Here is a 19,911-nt window from a genome sequence, read left to right on the forward strand (position 1 = left end):
TTGCCAAAGGTTTGCTGGAGGTTTACCACTACCGGCGAAGAGCTGGCAAACATTAGTGGCGAATCAAAAGCTAATTTGCATGTGAAAATAACGAGCAGCAAATTTGCTGCAAATTTGTGGCAAGTTTGCGGCTAGATTAGATTTCTTGTAAGGTTGTGTATCCAGCGCACTGTTGTACAGGTTCGTGAAAAAATAAAACACTGAGGATACAGTACAAATCAGTTATAATGCACAATGGACAAAGCGGTGCCCAAAGAAAGAACTTTCCACGGTTCAAGATCATGGACGGTGTGCTGGGACACTATGTCAGTTACAGTCGGTGAGTTGTCAATGCTAACTTATCTTGCTAGATAGCTAATGTTTACAAACAATAGAAACTCGATATTTTAGATAAATAAATAACATGATACCTCTGGGCTATTGGCCCGATGGTGGGAACGCAGATCGATTTTGGTCTTGCGGGTCAAGGTCCGAGACTATTGGCCCCAGCTGGCCAGTTGATAGCCCTGGCTCACACTGGCCAGATAGTGGAAAAGCAGCTATTGACAGAGTAGTTACGGTGTTCCAAAGGCATAGGCCGAAGAATGCTTGTTTGAGAATCTTTAACGGAACCAAAAATCATTTGATTACCATATAAAATAAATAAATAAAATAAAATAAAAAATAGAGTTCTGAATAAGAACTGTTCTCGGTTCCCAAACCTAAGGCCTACTTATGCATTTACATTAAATTATTTGATGTTCATTTAAATTTATAGGTAACAACTTATCTGATTATTCAGTTTGACTGAATTCAAGTATCTGATATAAAACAATGACATCATTGTCATATTTTGTATGGTTAGAAAAAACTGGACACTGGAGAGAATATAATAAAGTAGAGAAGATAAAATGAAGCTTTAAAACGAGAGGATGAAAAGCCTGATGAGCTGTTAGTAACAGATACCTGTCACTGTCTCCCATGTGATGTCACTGGCACTAAACTAGTATTAGCACAGTGCAGAAATCTAATAGTGTGCTAATCTTGTTCTCTCTAATGTCATCTTTGACAGACTGGGAAAAAAACAGTCCAAAGCCATAAACAAGTAGACGTACTTGGTTCTACATGTAGCTATATAATCCACTCTCTTAACAGCCATGAACAGTGAGCACTGTATTACATCCCTTTTTTATTGATAAAGTGGGGCTGAATTTGCCTGATCTCATTCTGATCTCGTTAAAAAATGGATGGAGGGAATGTATGAATTTACACTTCAATATCTTTCCCATGATGCCTCTCTCATCGGTAGTATAGCAATAACTGTACATCTGTGAATGAGACCTTGTTAATGTCACTGAAGCTTGTCTCAAGCCCTCGGGCGCTGATATTTGGGGGTCACTTGAGGGACTGTGAAGGTTACAGTGACAAAATGAGGGTAAACCAGTTTTGGGGGGGAAAAGTTTGACAGGGAATCAGAGAATTTATGTGCACGCCAGTTAAACTTTACGAGAGGAGCCGCATTTCAAGTGATCCAACGGGCGTTTTTCACATCAGTCTCGACTTGGCGGGGGTGAGCTATGAAAACTCCGTCTAAGGCAGAGGAGTAGAAATAATAAAATAGGGAGTAATGTATGTTTCCGTCAGTGGCTAATGGCATCTGTTCAAAAAATAGCAGTCTGACCATAAGCTTTATGGTGCTGCACTGTGCACTAGGAGATTCAGTGTTGTGATTAAGAAAATTATTACATTTTCTTGGGTTGCATGTGTGGATCTACATGCATGTGCCTGCATGTCCAGAGGTCACAGTAGTAGCCATATTCCTATCCTCATTTGTCTCGTGGGGTTTGTGTGGACATGCGTGGGCAGGACCCAGAGGAGTGTTTAGGGAGAGTATGGATTGTATTAAAACAGAGGTCACTTAGAGGCCACTTAAGAGTGCTGTGGACCCGAAAAGCTTGAGAAAAAGGCCCCTGGACCTGCTGTTACCCAGGATGGAAGGTCTCTGGATTTAAAACAACATGAAACAGTATTGCAATGCATTTAACATGTAATGTGATGAATTTCTGAGTGAAACCAAATATTCAACAGGAAATTATGTAGGCCGATACAATCGGTATTTGATTGGATCGGAAGGGGGGAGAAACATGTTATGATGGCGATTATTAACACCAGCTGGGGGGGCACCAATGAGGGGGAAATGTTACTAGCCCTAGCTGTGCTAGTAACATGTGTCTTGTATCACTCAACTGTCTCTTTCTAAAATAATTTTGACAACAACAGAGCGCATCAGTGTCCACTAACGGAAGTACTTTTCTAATTCATTTTTTTCCCATAGGGAATTCATAAACTACTTCATAAAAGAGTTCTAAGCCATAAACAAAGCCAAAAAGCTCTGAGATGAATCACAACATTACAAACTTTGATTTGAAGTAAAAAAAAAAAAAGTATTTAAAAAAGTATTTAAATGATGTAACCAAATCAAAAATCTAAAATTATTAATTTAAAGTTGTTGATTATACATATATAAATAATCAATTTTAAGTTTATTGCAAAATATTCAGATATATACAACTATATGAGTAGTTTGAGAGAGGGAGACCAATTCAATTGCGTCATTCCCAAAGTACGCAGTCACTACTGTGATCTCTTGGCACGCTTTGTTGGCAGCGATTCTCTGATTGTTGGATCTTTCTCAGCTGGATCATGGGTAGTGTAGTTCTTAATCAGGAATTCCACTATTAAACGCAATTTTTAAAAAATGGAGTAACACGAACTGATGGATTCAACAGAAGCATGTACCATTCATTTACAACCTTAGAGCTCACGATAGGTCTGTCTTTAAAGGTTTATAAGTTATCGTTAAAAATAAATTCACCTATGGAGAAAATAAATGGGATTTTGACTTCCGAAGCCAGACTGTTGTGCTCTATTCACCTTAAGTTCCAGAGAAACTAATGCGCAGCCATCTTGAAAATTTTGTCTTTGAACTTCCGGTCTAGCGTTTTCAATATAGATGTCTATGGTGTTGATGTCAAAGTGTAATTAGCTAGCGAAGTATATTTACAGGTTATAGAGTTGCCAAAAGTTATCATGAGTATTTTAAAGTGTTCAGGGGATGTCATAACAACTGTAAACAGAGCGGGGAGATTTTAAAACAAGAGTACTTCATTCATAAATCCACAAGATCTTACCTTCAAGCTGTGGACATACTGATAGGCTAAGCCTCTGTGTTCATGAAACTCCAAGAGACAACACAAAGTAACTAAAAATATCTCTGTACGACACCTCTGACCATCTTCTCATGTCATTCACCCATCATGTTATAGTTAAGGTAAGTACATTTTTGAGTGTTAAACTGGGACGGTGGAAGGAGTGCAACTATATTGATACACACAAACATACACACACATACATGTAAAAGTGTATGTTTTATTTTACATTCCGTTTACAACCGTTTTAATCACATTTAAGCCTTTTAAAAATGTGGGGTGACAAATAAATTTGAAAAATTTAATTTGTAATTTCCTTTAATAACTTGCATGTGAAATAATACGAGCTTTCACTTTTTGAAATTTCATGTCAACTACACATTTTAACACAAATTATTAACAAGTTGAAACCTAAAAATTAAGCATAATCACACGAATAACAATAAAATGCTTGTATCATGAAAAAGTACAGTTTGTCATTGCTGTCCGAATGTGATCTGCCAGGTCCGATTTACCTCCGTGGGTTTCAGAAAAACAAAAATTTACAGTGACAGCAAAACACCTCACGAGCATTTTAACGTAGTATAGGTGTGCTGTAGACTTGCACCATTGGTGAAATACACTTGCTGTGCACTCACACGTAATCCATTTTGATCGACTCTTCTCAGTAGCTTCAACACAATCCAGAGGTTAAGAGACAAAACATGGAAGCGCGGAGCACTGGAAAGGGGTGTTGCTGAATAAGGTGAATAGTTCATGTACATTTATTTATTTATTTGGTAAATAGCCGTGTAACAAGCTGTATAATTTATTTTATTTTGCGACAGTGACCAGCTGACTGTAAATTAGCCCTTACATATTATTTTCCCTTCCCAATTTGCCTCGGTTACACAGAAAACCGAATTTCAGAAGTTTCAGATGCAGAAAATGTTATTACATTTTGACAAAAAAAACATTTGTTTTTTTTTTCTTTAGAATAACATGCGCTAATGAATTGTGCACAGTAAGACCAAAGACATTTTTTAAGAAAGTAAATAGAGTGAAATTTTTATTTCACGTAGCCTTGAAAGGGCCCTGTTACGTTTGCAAAGGCAGGGAATGGTGGCTCCATCTCTTTCAGTACATGTACTTTCAAAGGCACTGAATGAATGGGACCACACAAGTGGATTTCTTTATATTTTTTGTGCACACATGATTAATGTATTTCAGTCGCAATCTCAATTCTCAGTTCATCTGACAAAAGCACTGCAGGAAAGTCTCCTCATATTTCTGAACGCGTGCCCTGTCTGTGGTCAATCGCCTCAGCAATCTTTCCTATGAAAGAAGAGCACTCTGCAAACCATCTCTTTATCTGTTTCTCTGTTCGTAGAGTGTCGACAATTTGTGTGCTATCTGATTGAACTCTTATTTCACCCATTGGTTTTATTTGTGTAAATGCTTGTCTTTGTGTGTGTTTGCATACTTTTTTGTAAAAGAGACCTTGTTCTCACTGAAAGGCAAGACAGCCAGTGGGCGATTTTTCGCGTGATGTGAGGCCATTAAAGCAAAGATGAAATGACTGTTCCATTCTTAAAGAGGAATGCAGAGAGGAAGATGAAGAGTAGAGAAAGGAAAAGAAAGGTGGATCTTGGTGCTGTGTGGAAAAGCACTCCGTCTTGTGCATTCCCAGCTGCTGGGTCTCCTGAGCAAGCTCATAGCAATGCTGCTTGAACACGATCTTTCACCAATGTGCAGAATTCATTAGGACTGTAATAGCACAACAGACTTGGCACGATGGGGCCATTCATTGAGTCATTCAGATGTTTCATGAATCACTAACGATAGGAAGCATCAGGGACCACTCACTTGATATAAAGTGGATTATTAAATTACTGGCAACTTTCAGCAAAGTCTGCCTAGATTTCTACATTTACACATTTATATTACTGTCAGAAAACAACTTCCTATTAAGGCCAATACTGTACATGAAAAATATCCTTAAAGGGATAGTGCATCCACAAATAAACAATCTGTCATCATTGACTCACTCTCATGTAGTTACAAACAAATATGACTTTCTTCTGTGGGACACAAAAGATGTAAGTATGAGTTTGGGGAAGCACAAAACAAAAAAAAAAAAAAACGTCAAACTCCTATTCTTAAAAGTGAAAAAGCCGCAGAACAGGATGTTTGTGGGGCACGAACCTCTATGCATGGGTAATTGCCTCTGCAAGGAAGGCCCCACCCTCAGCACGGACACAGTGTTGAGCCTGCAGACCACTGCTTCCTTGCTGTGTGTGTGCCACACTCTGGGTTTGATGGCACTTTGATGTAGTTAACTACCTCCCATTTAATGAAAGTAAACATTCATGGTATCCATGACTTGGCTTTTCCACTTGAGTGAATTCCAGCAAGCCTCTTTTTCAGGCCAATGCATAATTTTCAAAGTGGCTCTGGACAGCAGGGGGCAATTTAGTCATTAGAAAGGCCAATTAAGTAATTAGGCCAGCGGTTTGACTGCCGTGTGTATGCTCACGGGCCTTGCAGATTGCCTGATTTGGCTCCGGTGCCACTTTAACACACATTTACTCTTGATGTTATTGAAGGCTTCGGTCCCCTAGTGGACATCCTCCACTTGTGTGCTGGATTTCTTTACAAGAATGATGGGAAATCATGAAAATAAAGACCTAGATACAAACCAAGGTCATTCCTAAGTTAAAAGCATTTATGATATGGAAAGTGCCAGAATCTTGGTTAATATTTTGGGACATGCTTAAAACATCATCCAAAAGATTGATTCTCTTCCAGACAGCCACGTGAAAACACAAACTTTGAATCCCATCTTGAAACAATGAGGAAAGAATTTGACGATAACATCTTTGCTTCCACCAGACTGAAACAAGAGATCTTCCAAGAAGGCCTAGAGTGTGTTCTCATTCTGCAAAATGCCAATATTCTGAGATTCCAATTCTAGGGCTCTAAATTCTAAAATTGTGACATTCAAATTCCACTCTGCAGGGAGAGTGCCACAGAAGAGCATGAAAAGATTTTATGAGGAGGATAAGAAAGAGAGGTACAGGGAATAATTTGGGCTAGGAGGTTATCCAGCAGGACCAGGGAAGTGGCTGCTTTTTCCATTACTCTGTTGCTCATGCCAGCAGATCATGACGCCCTGTCCTTACACACAAGGTCTGGAATGTAAATATTTAAATGTGGCAAAAGTCAGATTATCCTTTATTTTAAATACATATTATTAGCGATTTTTGGAACTATACGATTATGTGTCAATAATGTGTCATCAGAGGTCATAAATACTGACCCAAAACATTGTTATTGGGTGATAACGACCTACTGGATACCTATTACCAAAAAAAGTATATAGTCTTGCTTGCTGGGACTGCTGGTAAAAATGTGAATTGAAAATACATACATCCACCATGAAAAAAACATTGGATCAACAAAATTATCCTATAATCTACCCCTGGAAAAAAATCTTTAAAATGTTAGACAAACTCTAAGACTTTTGAAAAAAACAGAAAATCTGGGGTTCTTTTCTGAGCTGTTTGCTTACCATTTCTCACAGCAAATAAATTGTAGCTTCATTGCAAGTTATTTATTTTATTTTTGTAATGTTCAAAGCTACATTCAAATGTGTATCTATATACACATTGTAATGACAACAAGTGTAATGACTGATTAAATTTTTACGAACCTTTAAAGTAAACAAAACAGCTGATGTAAAGACTTGTTCCATAATTGAGTCACTTTTAACTCAGTAATCGCTCTAACTTTTTCAGTGAGTTCATTCAGATTCAGAGATTCATCAGATTGATTCAAACTGAAAAACTTGTCACTTGATGAGTCGTTTGGATTAGTGCCCGACCGATATATCGGTCAGCCGATATTATCGGCCGATATTAGTCTTTCGCCGATATATCGGTATTGGCGTATATTTTACAGATATGCGCTGATATGAAAACTTTTTTCAGAACATACAATGCAGAAAATAATACTTTAGAATTGGTGTCATAGCATAGTTTGTGCAGCAGAGCGCGCTCCGACTCCATTGTTTACAGTGCTGACTCTGAACTGACGGTGGTTATGCAGACAGGGTGGAGTTAAACGGTGTGGATTTGAGCCATCTCTTCTTCTTAAATTGCTAACTAGTTTGTGAAATACATACTGGAAAGTTAATAAAAAATTACCCCATCATTTTATATAGCTAATATAATGTTAACCCTGTCCCTGACAACCATGTCACTCATGTTTATCACAACTATTTGCAGTTAGCCAGCTATAGTTTGTCAGTGCAGTCAGTAATGTAGCAGATTGAAAGGTAAACATCAGAGCATCTTTTTGCAGCTCAGCAGACAACGGTGCGGTGGTGGATTGTGTGTGGTGAGTGTTGATTTCACACTTCGCTGTTGCCTAGTTGGTGAGACACAATGCTGGAAAGTAAATAAAGTCCATCTTTTACTCTCCGTGGCAATGAGCTTATAGCTAACTAGCTAACAACGTAGCTACTTTCATTGTTGTCAGCTGAGTGTAAGCTAATGTGTAAACATGTATTCACCAAACTGTTTTGTTCAGGATTCACAGTTTGGTACCCCCTTCAACCGAACAATTCCAGTCATTGCATTTATAAAATGTAATATTTAAAAGTCTGGTTTTCCAGACATTAAAATAGGACACGTAATAAAAGTAGATTTAATAAATAGTATATTTTGCCCTGTGTAAATTATAATATATAGGAACTGTATCTAAAATAAATTAGTGGTGATACATACTAATACAACAGGCTGGAAAAATAGAATTTATTCATTTTAATATCCTATATATATTTTTTGAATGTGTTGAAACTTGACACCGGGCGACGCACCCTAAAAACGGCACCGTTAGAATGGTTTCATGCTGAAGAGACGCATAAAAGTAAGCTTTTTTTTTCTCTCTCTCTCATAAATGTAAATGAGTGTAAATGCCAACGCCATCATATATGTCAAAAGGACTGATGCCTGTCAACCAAAACATGAGCTCATTGATGTCATTAAATGAGTCTGCTTTTTTATTCCATCAGTTACTCCTGGTCGGAAGCTGCCGTATATATTTAGTTTATATGTAGGGTTACGTCCTACATTAATTTGATGGTGCAACACTCAAATATTTATCAGAGCTTAAATTGTTACTTAGTGCCCATTTACGCCACAACTAGTCTAAGTTGTAACGTACGTATAGCTGGTGCAACCGGCCCCTGATGTTTATTTAGCTATTTATTTTATTTTAATTTATTCTTTATTTGAATGGTCAGTATTTGACTGATACTAAACAGTACTGATGTTTATTTAGCTATTTGTTTTATTTTAATTTATTCTTTATTTAAATGGTCAGCATTTGACTGATACTAAACAGTAATACTGATGTTTATTTAGCTATTTATTTTATTTTAATGTATTCTTTATTTAAATGGTCAGCATTTGACTGATACTAAACAGTACTTATGTTTATTTAGCTATTTATTATATTTTTATTCTTTATTTAAATGGTCAGCAGTTGACATACTAAACATACAGTACTGATGTTAATTAAGCTATGTATTTAATTTTTATTTATTCTTTATTTTAATGGTGGGCAATTGACTGATACTAAACATACAGTACTGACGTTTATTAAGCTATTTATTGTATTTTTATTTATTTATTTTCTCAGTGTTCATTTCTAGAATTTGTTGACAATATATAATAATAATGTCAAATGTTCTTTGATAAAAATATTTGTTTAAGAAAGCAGCCTTCTGAGTACCTTTGCATAGTCATATCAGTGCAAAATCGGTGCACAATCCACATAGAAAATGTCTGTTTTCATTCCAGCTCAAAAATTAGCTATATCGGTCACCATATCAGTAATCGGTAAATTTTCCCTCACTAAAATCGGTATCAGTCTCAAAAATCCCATACCGGTCGGGCTCTAATTTGGATTAATTAATTGAAAGAATCAGGTCATAAGAGTCATTGGTTCGCTAATTGGACTGTGCTGCTTGTTTGTTTTTGGGTGCAACCAACAAACACAACGCAGTAGAAAGATGTGTTGTTTCGGTGTTATTTCGTGGTACACAAACTTTTTAATCTCATCACATTCAAACTGCAAGCTCACAACTCTGGCAAAATATTATTTATTTTGCCGTGGCTCTGGAGATTTAGTTTCGGTGAAGTGCCACTGCTGAACAACGATGCAGTAAACACTGCTGTGTTGTGTGGTGCATAATATCTTTTAGTTTGTTTGTGTTTTATTTTCCCCCATGTAGTTGATCAAAAAAATAATTGTATTGTAATGACAATATACACTCAATGACCACTTTATTTGGAACACTGTGGTTCTAATTAAGTGCCCGACATGGTCTTCTGCTGTTGTAGCCCATCCGCCTCAAGGTTTGACATGTTGTGCATTCTGAAATGTTATTCTGCTCACTACAATTGTACAGAGTGGCTTTCTGAGTTACAGAAGCCTTTCTGTCAGCTCAAACCAGCCATTCTCCATTGACCTCTCTCACCAACAAGGCGTTTCCATCCGCAATTCTGACTAAACTCTAGAGACTGTAGTGCGTGAAAATCCCAGGAGATCAGCAGTTACAGAAATACTCAAACCAGCCCGTCTGGCACCAACAATCATTCCATGGTCGAAATCACTGAAATAAAATTTTTTCCCCATTCTGATGGTTGATGTGAACATTAACTGAAGCTTCTGACCCGTATCTGCATGTTTTTATGCATTGCACTGCCGCCACACGATTGGCTAATTAGATAATCACATGAATAAGTAGATGTAGAGGTGTTCCTAATAAAGTGCTCAATGAGTGTATTTTCATGTATATAATGAATTTTTTTAAAGGGCCATCAAATGGTTACAACATGAAGTGTTGAGTAATTATTTGTAAAAATCATTTTGAAAGCAAGCCAGTTGAGACATTCGCCCACACTACATCATAGTATCACTGCTAATATCATTTCTAATAATATGATGACAAGCTCTTGACACCTTCGCAGTGAGTGAACAAAAACGTCTGCTGTGTAAGCCTTAAATGTTTCTGTTAATTCAATTTTAACATGTTGTAGCTCTCCAAGCTCCATCAACACTTCAGCACTTCTTCACAGCTGAAAACGGATGCGGCTGCTAAAGTGTCAGAAGTTTTCAGAACCAACAGCTGTATTCTGATATGTAGCAGAAACTTGAGTATGAGTTTGACTTGACATTGCAGTGAGTTCTTTCACAGAGAAGATATGGGTTTTACTGTTCAGGAAGGGCCTAAAATAGCCTTGTAATTTTACTTGTTTGCTGGCTGACTCTAGTCTCCACAAGGTTGTCTATACCGTCAGCAAAGACATGACCTTTGACCTCAGCCCAGAGAAAGGTGACAGATATATGTTTCTTGTTCATTTTGTGTCACCTCCAATTTTCAAATGCTAGCTACAGACACCCCAAAACAAATACATATGCACATGTGTACATTGATTTAGCAAAGGCGTGAGTCATCTAGACAACTGATATATAATGGGAGCTGTTCAAGAGACACTGTTGACTCATGGAACAGGAGATAAGTGGCTTGCCCTCTTACCCTATAGACACCCTGAACAGCTTTTGCTTTATCTCTTGGTGTGTTCTGCATGCTTTAAGCTTTAAGCAAGTGTTTCTTGCTTCCTGTCATGCTCAGCTGTCTATGATAATCCCCCTGTGCAGAGCTAGAGATGAACCATGCACTCTCTGTGGCCTTTGAAATACCCCACTCATGCTTTTGAGAAAATCAAAAACGCCCCAACACTCTTCAACTTCCCCCTGCACTCCATCCGAGAGCTAGACATGGGTCTGCGCCAGGCCAGGCAAACCGCTCCATTCTCCAGGCATCACACCCCATTATTCCCCAAGGAACCGCATCAGCACTGAGATGGGTTCCTGTTTTTCTGTAACACCTTCTGAGCTCAGAGCACTTCCTGGGAAACTGCAGAGCTCTTGGGGTGCGGCTTTCCAGTGAACGGAGAGAAAAGGTCAGGCTAACTGCTTTAACCTAAGGTAAGGGCCAGGGCTTGTCACCTAGAGCAGGGATTTTCAAAATTGGGGTTTGAGGACCTCCAGGGGGGTGCAGGAGGCTGCTAGGGAATCCGTGGAAAATTTGAGATGAAACAAATTACAAATTTGAAAAAAGTAAAAGATCATTTTATTTTAATGACAGCCTTAGCTTTTAGAGTAAAGCAGAGTGTGAACCCAGCTTTAGAATAAACAACCAAACCTGCAAATAGTTATGCACACTCAAAATGGGTATTTATTAGGGCTGTCAATCAATTACAATGTTGAATCATATTAATTACATGATATGCCAGTTAATTAATTTAATTCATTGCATATATCAATGAATTAAGTAATATATAAGAATTAAAATAATTATAAATATTATATATATATAATAACTAATTTAATAATTCTGTTAGTTCAAAGACATTGTGTTATTGTTGCAGACGAATAAAGCATTAGACAATACATAAAGTGGCTTTAGAAGTGGCTCACTGTGGTTGCGTATAAGCGTTTCACTGGTTTTTAGAACACTGTGACAAGTCTGAAACTGAAAAAAAAAACGCATCTCGAGACCACTGCAGTCTGCTCTGCCCAGCTATCTTTGAACAGCTGTCGGTTTGTTACCTGTACATCTGGAGCTGCACTGACTGCCCCCTGCTATCTGTGACTCGCAAAAACATGAGGGTGGCACTTTAAGCTTCAATTGTTTCGTTGGTAAGAAAATTCCTTATTACGGAATTTACGGGGCATGATTTCTTGCATTATTTTTTTACGTGTTATTAACATAATTAATCGCACTGAATGGACATGTTAAATTGACAGCATTAGTATTTTTAAACATATACTCTTTATCTGCCTTTATATCTGAAGAAGGGAGTCCATAGCAAAAAGAACATCATACTGGGGGTTAAAAGTTTGAAAACCCATGACCTACAGGAAAACATACCGATGTGGAGATGCCAGCAATAACTGATTACTCACCACCACGTTTGCAAGGCTCTTTTTGAGCCCGAAAAAGAGAGCACGGCAAGTTTTTAGGATATTGTAGGCAGTTACTTTTATTGGGAACGATTAATACACGCTAGCGCCCTTTGGAACCATTCCCAACTCTGATCTCCCACAATCCCACGGCTCATGTTTCAGATTAAGCCTTGCAGCGACACCACAGCCTACACATCATCCACCCCTTCCCTCTTTCCTTTGCCTCCATGCAAGATCTTGCCGTCTGACCTCACTCCTGCTTTAGCGTTCCAGGCGAGCACGGCACTCAAATTATCCCTCAGATTCTAATACAGCATAATCATTTGCCTGTCATTTTCATTTCATGGTCTTTACTTCTTCTGGGACTATTTTTGGGCGGAGAGTTGTAGAAAATGCAGATGTTCAAAAGCTTGCTGATTAGCCCTGTGATTAAAATGGATCGCTGGCTGAGCCTTTGCCAGAATCTAAAGCAGAGACTTATACAATCATTGAGAGTACTTTGTAACAGTTCGTATTGCAGTGAATTACTACATCTGTGCTACCCATTCTGGTGAAATTTACCTTATAACGCAATTCTGTGACAAATGAACTGTTACTCCAAAAAAGAATTACCTTTCTTATATTTCAAACAATTTCCAAACTGGAATTCTATCTAAAACTCAATCTGTCTGCATTGCAAAAACAAATTTTCTTGATGAATATTTTTGTTTTGTCTTCCAGTAAAGATATACAAACATCTTTAAAACAAGATAAATATATTAAAAAAATATTATAATATTATCATTGAAATATTAAAAGGATAGTTCACCCCAAAATGAAAATTCTCTCATAATTTACGCTACCTCATGGTCTAAACCTGTATGACTTTCTTTATTCTGTGGAACACAAAAGGAGACTGAGGCTAACATAGGCAGAATGTTAACATCAGTCACCATTCACTTTCACTGCATATTTTTTGAAAAATGAATGGTGACTGAAGCTAACATTCTGCCTAACATCTTCTGTTGCGTCCAATGGAAGAAAGAATTTCATACAGGTTTGAAACAACATGAGGGTGAGTAAATGATGAGAGAATTTTCATCTTTGTGTGAACCATATTTAAAAGACTTGTCAGAGAATATATCTTGAAATAGGTTTATTTTTCTTACCCCATTTTTATTTTCTTGTTTTAATCATAAACCTCACTAAATTTGATAAGATATGTGCTTAAAAAAAGAAGAAAAAAAAACTTTTGCCAATTAAAATAGACTTTATTCAAGAAACAAGTGTTTATATCTTATGCAAGTAAATTTCTCTTGTTTTAAGAATGTTTAGATATTTTTCACTAAGCAACAATAGTTATTAAGAACATTTTTTTTTTTTTTTTTTTTTTTTTTTTTTTTTTTTGCATTGTGAAAGCATTACAAAACAGCTAAATGTAAAGAGGATATACCATTAAATAGGCACTAAGTCATTTTTGACTCTCTCAGTCTGGGAATGAGACTGGTATTTTCACCTCTCCCAGATTAAATACAAGAGAGCTATCACCCTGTGCTGGGTCCACATTTCCCACGATTCCTCACAGGGTGAGCTGGCTGGCAGGCCCTGCAGGCATGTTCTTTTTTGACAGCATAGTTAGGAGGTGCTGATGAAAGTGGAGAGCCTATGTTGCCCCTGTACCCTCTCAAATTAGCACAGGAGCCCTGTTGCCTGTCACATGGAGGCCCTGGCTCACAGATTCAGTTGCAGTCTGAGCGCTGGTGTGTGTGTGTTTTTGCCACCGATGCATCCAAGGATTTGCGGCAGCAAGCACATAGGTGAATAAATTAAAAGAGTGTCCTCTCAATTCCAGGCCATCACAGAATCACGCAAGGACTACACTGGACTTTGAAACAGACTATTCATTAAAAGTCTCCACCATGCTTTTTATAGCCCCTTCACTCTCAATATCTCTGACCTACGGCTGCTTTCTTTACAGAAATAAAAGCTGGATACTCTCCACCTGCATATCATCAAGTAATGAGGTTAGTTTGTCCATCGTTCACTCTAACGTTACATTAGACAGGCAGCAGTAGGATAATCAAGACGTGTCAGATGACAGCGAGACCCCACAGGCATACAGTCATTCTCTTTGCTCCCACTATACCTCATAAATTTTATTCAGCATTGATTTCCACCCCAATCTATCAACCCGACAACATCTCCCCTCCCTTTCAGATTTATCTCCAGTGGCTTTAGACTTTTTGTCAGACATTTATCTCATTTCCTACCCGCTCTGGTTTGTTGATGGATATTCATAATCCCTTAATCCATAACAACACCTTTTTTCACCACCAAATCTCCCATACACACTTGCCAAAGCTAACACAGATCTCTCTGTCTACAAGCCTGCTCACTGACCTGTGAAAAATTGAGTCCATTTAGGGGATGGCACTGTTCCTCCACCCTCTCCACAGCACCTGTCTGCTTCCCCATGCGCTCGGCCTCCTGCGCCAGGAACAGGTCGAGCACCGGTGTTCCCCGTGACCGCACGTCTGCTTCTGTCAATGAGTTCACCATTAGCATCACCCATACGGGCCGCTTGCGTTCCCAGTTACCCGCAATAGCATTGAAGAGGTAGTCGGCATAAAGCCCCCGACCGCGTTGATCCGCAGTCATCCAGAAGGGCATCATGTGCTTGACGTAGTCCAGGTGGCGTTTGAGGCGGCGGTAGAGGTCACGGGGCAGCAACTTCTGGAGGTTTTCTCCATTGGGTAGCAGCTGGCAGCTGGTGAGTTTCGAGATGGTGAGAGGATTCGTGAGATCCAGTTCGAAGAAAACATTAGTGCTGGTTCGGAAGGCCCGTTTTGAGCTCTCAGGGATGTAGTCCCAGACTCGCGTGTAGGGGACGTGGATTGTCCCAAACAGATAGGATGGAGGGTAAGGGAAAGGACGTTTTATGGTCCAAAGGAAGGAGTTCAGATCTTTCTGCTTGATAAGGAGAAAAGGAAGAAGAGAAGATTTTAAGGTCAAAGAGTCAAAAGCAGAACATTAGAATGAAAAAGTTATATCAATGTCATTTGCTTTTAGAAACAAAATCATCTTATAACTCAAGTAACTTTATATTTAGAAAAGTATGTATATACACTCACTAAACACTTTATTAGGAACACTATGGTCCTAATAAAGTGCCCGACGTGGTCTACTGCTGTTGTAGCCCATCCGCCTCAAGGTTTGACATGTTGTGCATCCTGAGATGCTATTCTGCTCACTACAATTGTACAGAGTGGTTATATGAGTTACCGTAGCCTTTCTGTCGGCTCGAACCAGTCTGGCCATTCTCCGTTGACCTCTCATATCAATAAGGCATTTCCATCCACTAGACTACTGGATGTTTTTTTGTTTTTGGCACCATTCTGAATAAACTAGAGACTGTTGCATGTGAAAATCCCAGGAGATCAGCAGTTACAGAAAACTCAAACCAGCCCGTCTGGCACCAATAATCATGCCACAGTCGAAATCACTGAGATCACATTTTCCCCATTCTGACGGTTGATGTGAACATTAACTGAAGCTCCTGACCCATATCTGCATGATTTTATGCATTGCACTGCTACCACATGAATGGCTGATTAGATAATCGCAGGAATAAGTAGGTGTACAGGTGTTCCTAATAAAGTGCTCAGTGAGTGTGTGTATATATATATATATATATATATACTGATCAGCCACAACATTAAAACCACCTGCCTAAAATAGTGTAGGTCCCCCTCGTGCCGCCAAATCAGTGCCAATCCGCATCTCAGAATAGCATTCTATTATCTAATTAATTATCTAATAATAATTAATAATTATCTAATCAGCCAATCGTGTGGCTGCAATGCATAAAATCATGCAGATACAGGTCAGGAGCTTCAGTTAATGTTCACATCAACCATCAGAATGGGGAAAAAATATGATCTCAGTGATTTAGATCGTGGCATGATTTTTGGTGCCAGATGGGCTGGTTTGAGTATTTATGAAACTGCTGATCTCCTGGGATTAACACGCACAACAGTCTCTAGAATTTACTCTGAATGGTGCCAAAAACAAAAAACATCCAGTGAATGGCAGTTCTGTAGACGGAAATGCCTTGTTGATGAGAGAGGTCAACAGAGAATGGCCAGACTGGTTCGAACTGACTAAGTCTACGGTAACTCAGATAAACATTCTGTACAATTGTGGTGAGAAGAATAGCATCTCAGAATGCTATTTTGAGATGCGGGTTGGCACTGTTTTGGCGGTACGAGGGGGACCTACGCAATATTAGGCTGGTGGTTTTAATGTTGTGACTGATCGGTGTATGAACATTATAATTTTAGAATGGTATAGAGGAAAGAAAAGACACACTCCCACATCCATGTTTAAAACTGCATGAATCAAAGTAAACCACACCAATTAAGTATTACACACTAATATAATAATACTCTGAAAAACATAACAAAACAGTGTATTTTTATAACTGTATTCTAGAGAGTCAAAGATATACATATACATTAACCTTTCAATAAATTCCTCCTCTTATTCACAGTCAAAATAGGACACAAAGCAAGCACCCGTGGCAGCTGTATCACAGAGGAGTCAGTTCATGCACTGATAGAGCTGGCGTATTAAACCTGTGGTGGAAATGTTTAACTGGAGTTCTTAGTTTACAGTGTGCCTCTCCTCATAAAAAAGAGCCTTTACACTCTGTGAGCTGCAAAACTCTGCTGTTCTGCACCTTCCGAAATGATCAAGTATTTACTAGTTGCTAAGGCTGTCAATAGCTCTACCCTTGTAAAATGTAACCTGCAATGAATAAATCGCTCTTAAAAGGTCAACCTTTAAATTTTATTAATTGTTCAGATACCTCTGATCAGAAAAGAGCAGTTTAGAGTGTATTAGCTGATGTTAATGAGAGCATAACAGATCTGAACTGAAATAACCAACTTGTGACTGTATTTTGGGTGCTTCTTTATGTCAGCAGTTTTTGTTCTTGCTTGCATTTACACAAATTAATTATATTTATCTATATTTCCAGTATATCAAAGAAGGAAATCTGTCCATCAAGTCATGAATTTTATTGATTTCATTATTAAATGTTTCCTATTAAACTGAAAAATAATATGAATAAATCTGTGTTCAAAACAAATAGGTAATATCTAATATATATATATATATATATATATATATATATATATATATATATATATATATATATATATATATATATATATATATTGTTAACAGTATCAAAAAAGAAACAACCATTGGAGTTATTTGTTTAGGTCTGGATGCCTAAAATCCTTACAAATGTCCACATGCGATTGCTCTTGCTCTTGTCTTTGTGGTGTGGACACCCATATATCTCGGCACTCATGGATACTGACCAACTTTACCGGAGAGAAGCTTATAAACTAAACTACTAATATATTCTTTATGAGAAGGTCACATTCACCCCTCTTTCACATGCACTTCCCAGTTTTATGGAGTAATTTCTTAAACAAAACCAGGCCTCCTATATACTGCCACATTATGAATTGCACAAAGAGAATGCACAGGTCATATCCTTTACATCATCAAAGATTTAAATCTCCTAGAGAAAAAAAAATGAATATGAATGGCAAATAAGGTAAACTTTCTGAAAGAAAAATATAACTTTTGCATGCATAATGCATATGCATAATAACTTTTAGTTTATGTGTAACAAAAACTATTAATTTTTATCTATTAAATGATGTGAAGAGCTGGATAATTTTGGAGCTTTTTAGTATTCCAAGACTTGGAATACTGAATATAACATATTCTTGAAGGAATCTAATTATTTGTACGCTTGCTCCTTGACTCTAATTATCATTTCCTGACCGATGATGAATTCTCTCCTCCAGACACAGTATGGCTCAGATGAAAGCGATCAGACATTAATTACGTTAAAGAGGCTGGTATACACTTGCCAATTTATAATGAAGTAAATATGCTCGATAACTACTTTAACAGTTCTCGTCTCACTGAAACTTGATCAGTTTATGAGGGTCAGTGAAATTTTTCCATACAAATGCATTTGAAGTCAATTCACCCGTGGGTTTCCCCTTTTCTTTTGCCACATATAGAGGCATTGCACTGGCAAAACTGAGGAGTATTTTACTTGGCACCAAAAATATTTTTTTCAGGCCCAGATTTCTATGCGAACACGACAAGAAGTGGCACGCGGTTGGCTGGCCGCCACTAAAATAATTGTAATTGCTTTAAACTGGACATGCAGTTATGTATAATTTAGAATCGTTGTAGTATTACATTTAATGTCAATAATTCATCATTTCGTTTCATAACGATTTTAAAATCAGTATATAATAATAATAATAATAATAATAATAATACGAATAGTAAGAGTAACAAATTGTAGGCTAATAAAATTATTTAAAGAAAAGACGTCACTGCATATCAAAGAAAACCAAAGTAACTTATCTTTTATGAAAATACAGGAACATTTTACTTTTTTGCAAAAATAGATATTTATATAAATGGCCGGATAGAGTTATTTGAAGAGTAAACTTTAGGCTAGACAGCAAAAAAAGAAAAAAAGAAAGAAAAAAAGAAAAAATGTAATCTATTTGTTACACAAACTTTTAATTCACTTTTTGTTAAACCATACAAACATTATAATTATTTTGAATCACTGTCTTGACAATCACACATAGCTACTGCAGTTGTTAGAAATAGAAGCATCTCTAAAATCGCCACACAAAAAATAGAGAAACATCCTCAGCAATGGAGAAGATCAAACCAAGAATCAGTCTCCTGTTTCCCAATCATATTATGCATGGTAAAGCTTAATAACATGCAGTTGATGAGGTCCTGCGAAGGTGCACGCAGTGTGCACGAGACAACCTCACCAAATGCGCGCGAGACAAACTCACCGATACGTGCTTGTCACATTGCCGCGTCCTCTCGTGCTTGTCTCTGGATGAGCCCTCTTGAAAGAAAGCGCATAAAATCACCAACCATCGTAGTCCCGAGTGAAAGTTCATTTCGAGATGAGCGGGCACAGGATGCCTCACACTCTCCTCAGCTCCCGTTGCCTCTCTTGTTTACAAGTTTCTTTTGACCGTTGAGCGCGAATAAAGTGTTTTTCGCCGGTTCACATTTGCCGTCTCGAAAGGGCGCGTGAAGCATTCTGCCACTCCGCCATTCTCCTGCCCCAGACTTTCATAAGGTATTTTTGTGTTGTCTCCGGGTCTCCTCTCTTTCAAGCTGCCCAGCTGTGGCGAGCACAAACTCTGCGGTGCGCCCCACAAGTTTGCAGCTTAACTGAGCTAAGAATGTGAAACGCCTTGAACGTTTCCCCCCCACATTGCTTAGTTGAAGAGAGGAGGGGAGAGCAGGTTGTTTTGTAGGACGAGTGTGTATAACATTTTGACGTTGATGGAAAGAGTGAACATTAATCTTTATATCTTGAACAATATTTCATCCTTCATTATGGTTGAAGACTGTAGCAGCAGTTCCTACAAGAATCGTTTTGATTTAATTCCTTTTCTACCATACTGCACAGATTGACACATTCTTCCTTAATTTGTTTATTATTTTTTAAAAAGCGAGACATTTGGTATTGAAAGCAGGCCATCGGGGTCTTTTAATGTTTCTTTTATTTTTTTATTTTTTTTTACATGTTTCCCCGTTTATCCTCAATTCATCACTGTCACAATCTATTTGACAGTAATGTGTCATTTTT

General features: G+C 37.9%; 1 protein-coding gene across 2 annotated transcripts in view; it reads right to left on the reverse strand.

The window, feature by feature from the left end:
- Positions 1–19,494, reverse strand: part of LOC127414833 (metalloprotease TIKI2) — a 96,308-nt gene extending 76,814 nt beyond the window's left edge. Inside the window, exons 1-2 of one of the 2 annotated variants that reach the window (XM_051653171.1) lie at positions 19,100–19,494; positions 14,586–15,152 (exon numbers count right to left, since the gene is read on the reverse strand). In XM_051653171.1, coding sequence (XP_051509131.1) covers positions 14,586–15,152; positions 19,100–19,210 — 678 coding nt within the window. In that variant the 5' untranslated portion in view covers positions 19,211–19,494. Of the gene's footprint in view, positions 1–14,585; positions 15,156–19,099 lie in introns of both variants that reach the window. The other variant, XM_051653170.1, reaches the window with a different exon arrangement.
- Between the last annotated feature and the right edge of the window lie 417 nt (positions 19,495–19,911).

Source organism: Myxocyprinus asiaticus, chromosome 24 (assembly GCF_019703515.2).
Source record: "Myxocyprinus asiaticus isolate MX2 ecotype Aquarium Trade chromosome 24, UBuf_Myxa_2, whole genome shotgun sequence".
NCBI classification, from domain to species: domain Eukaryota; kingdom Metazoa; phylum Chordata; class Actinopteri; order Cypriniformes; family Catostomidae; genus Myxocyprinus; species Myxocyprinus asiaticus.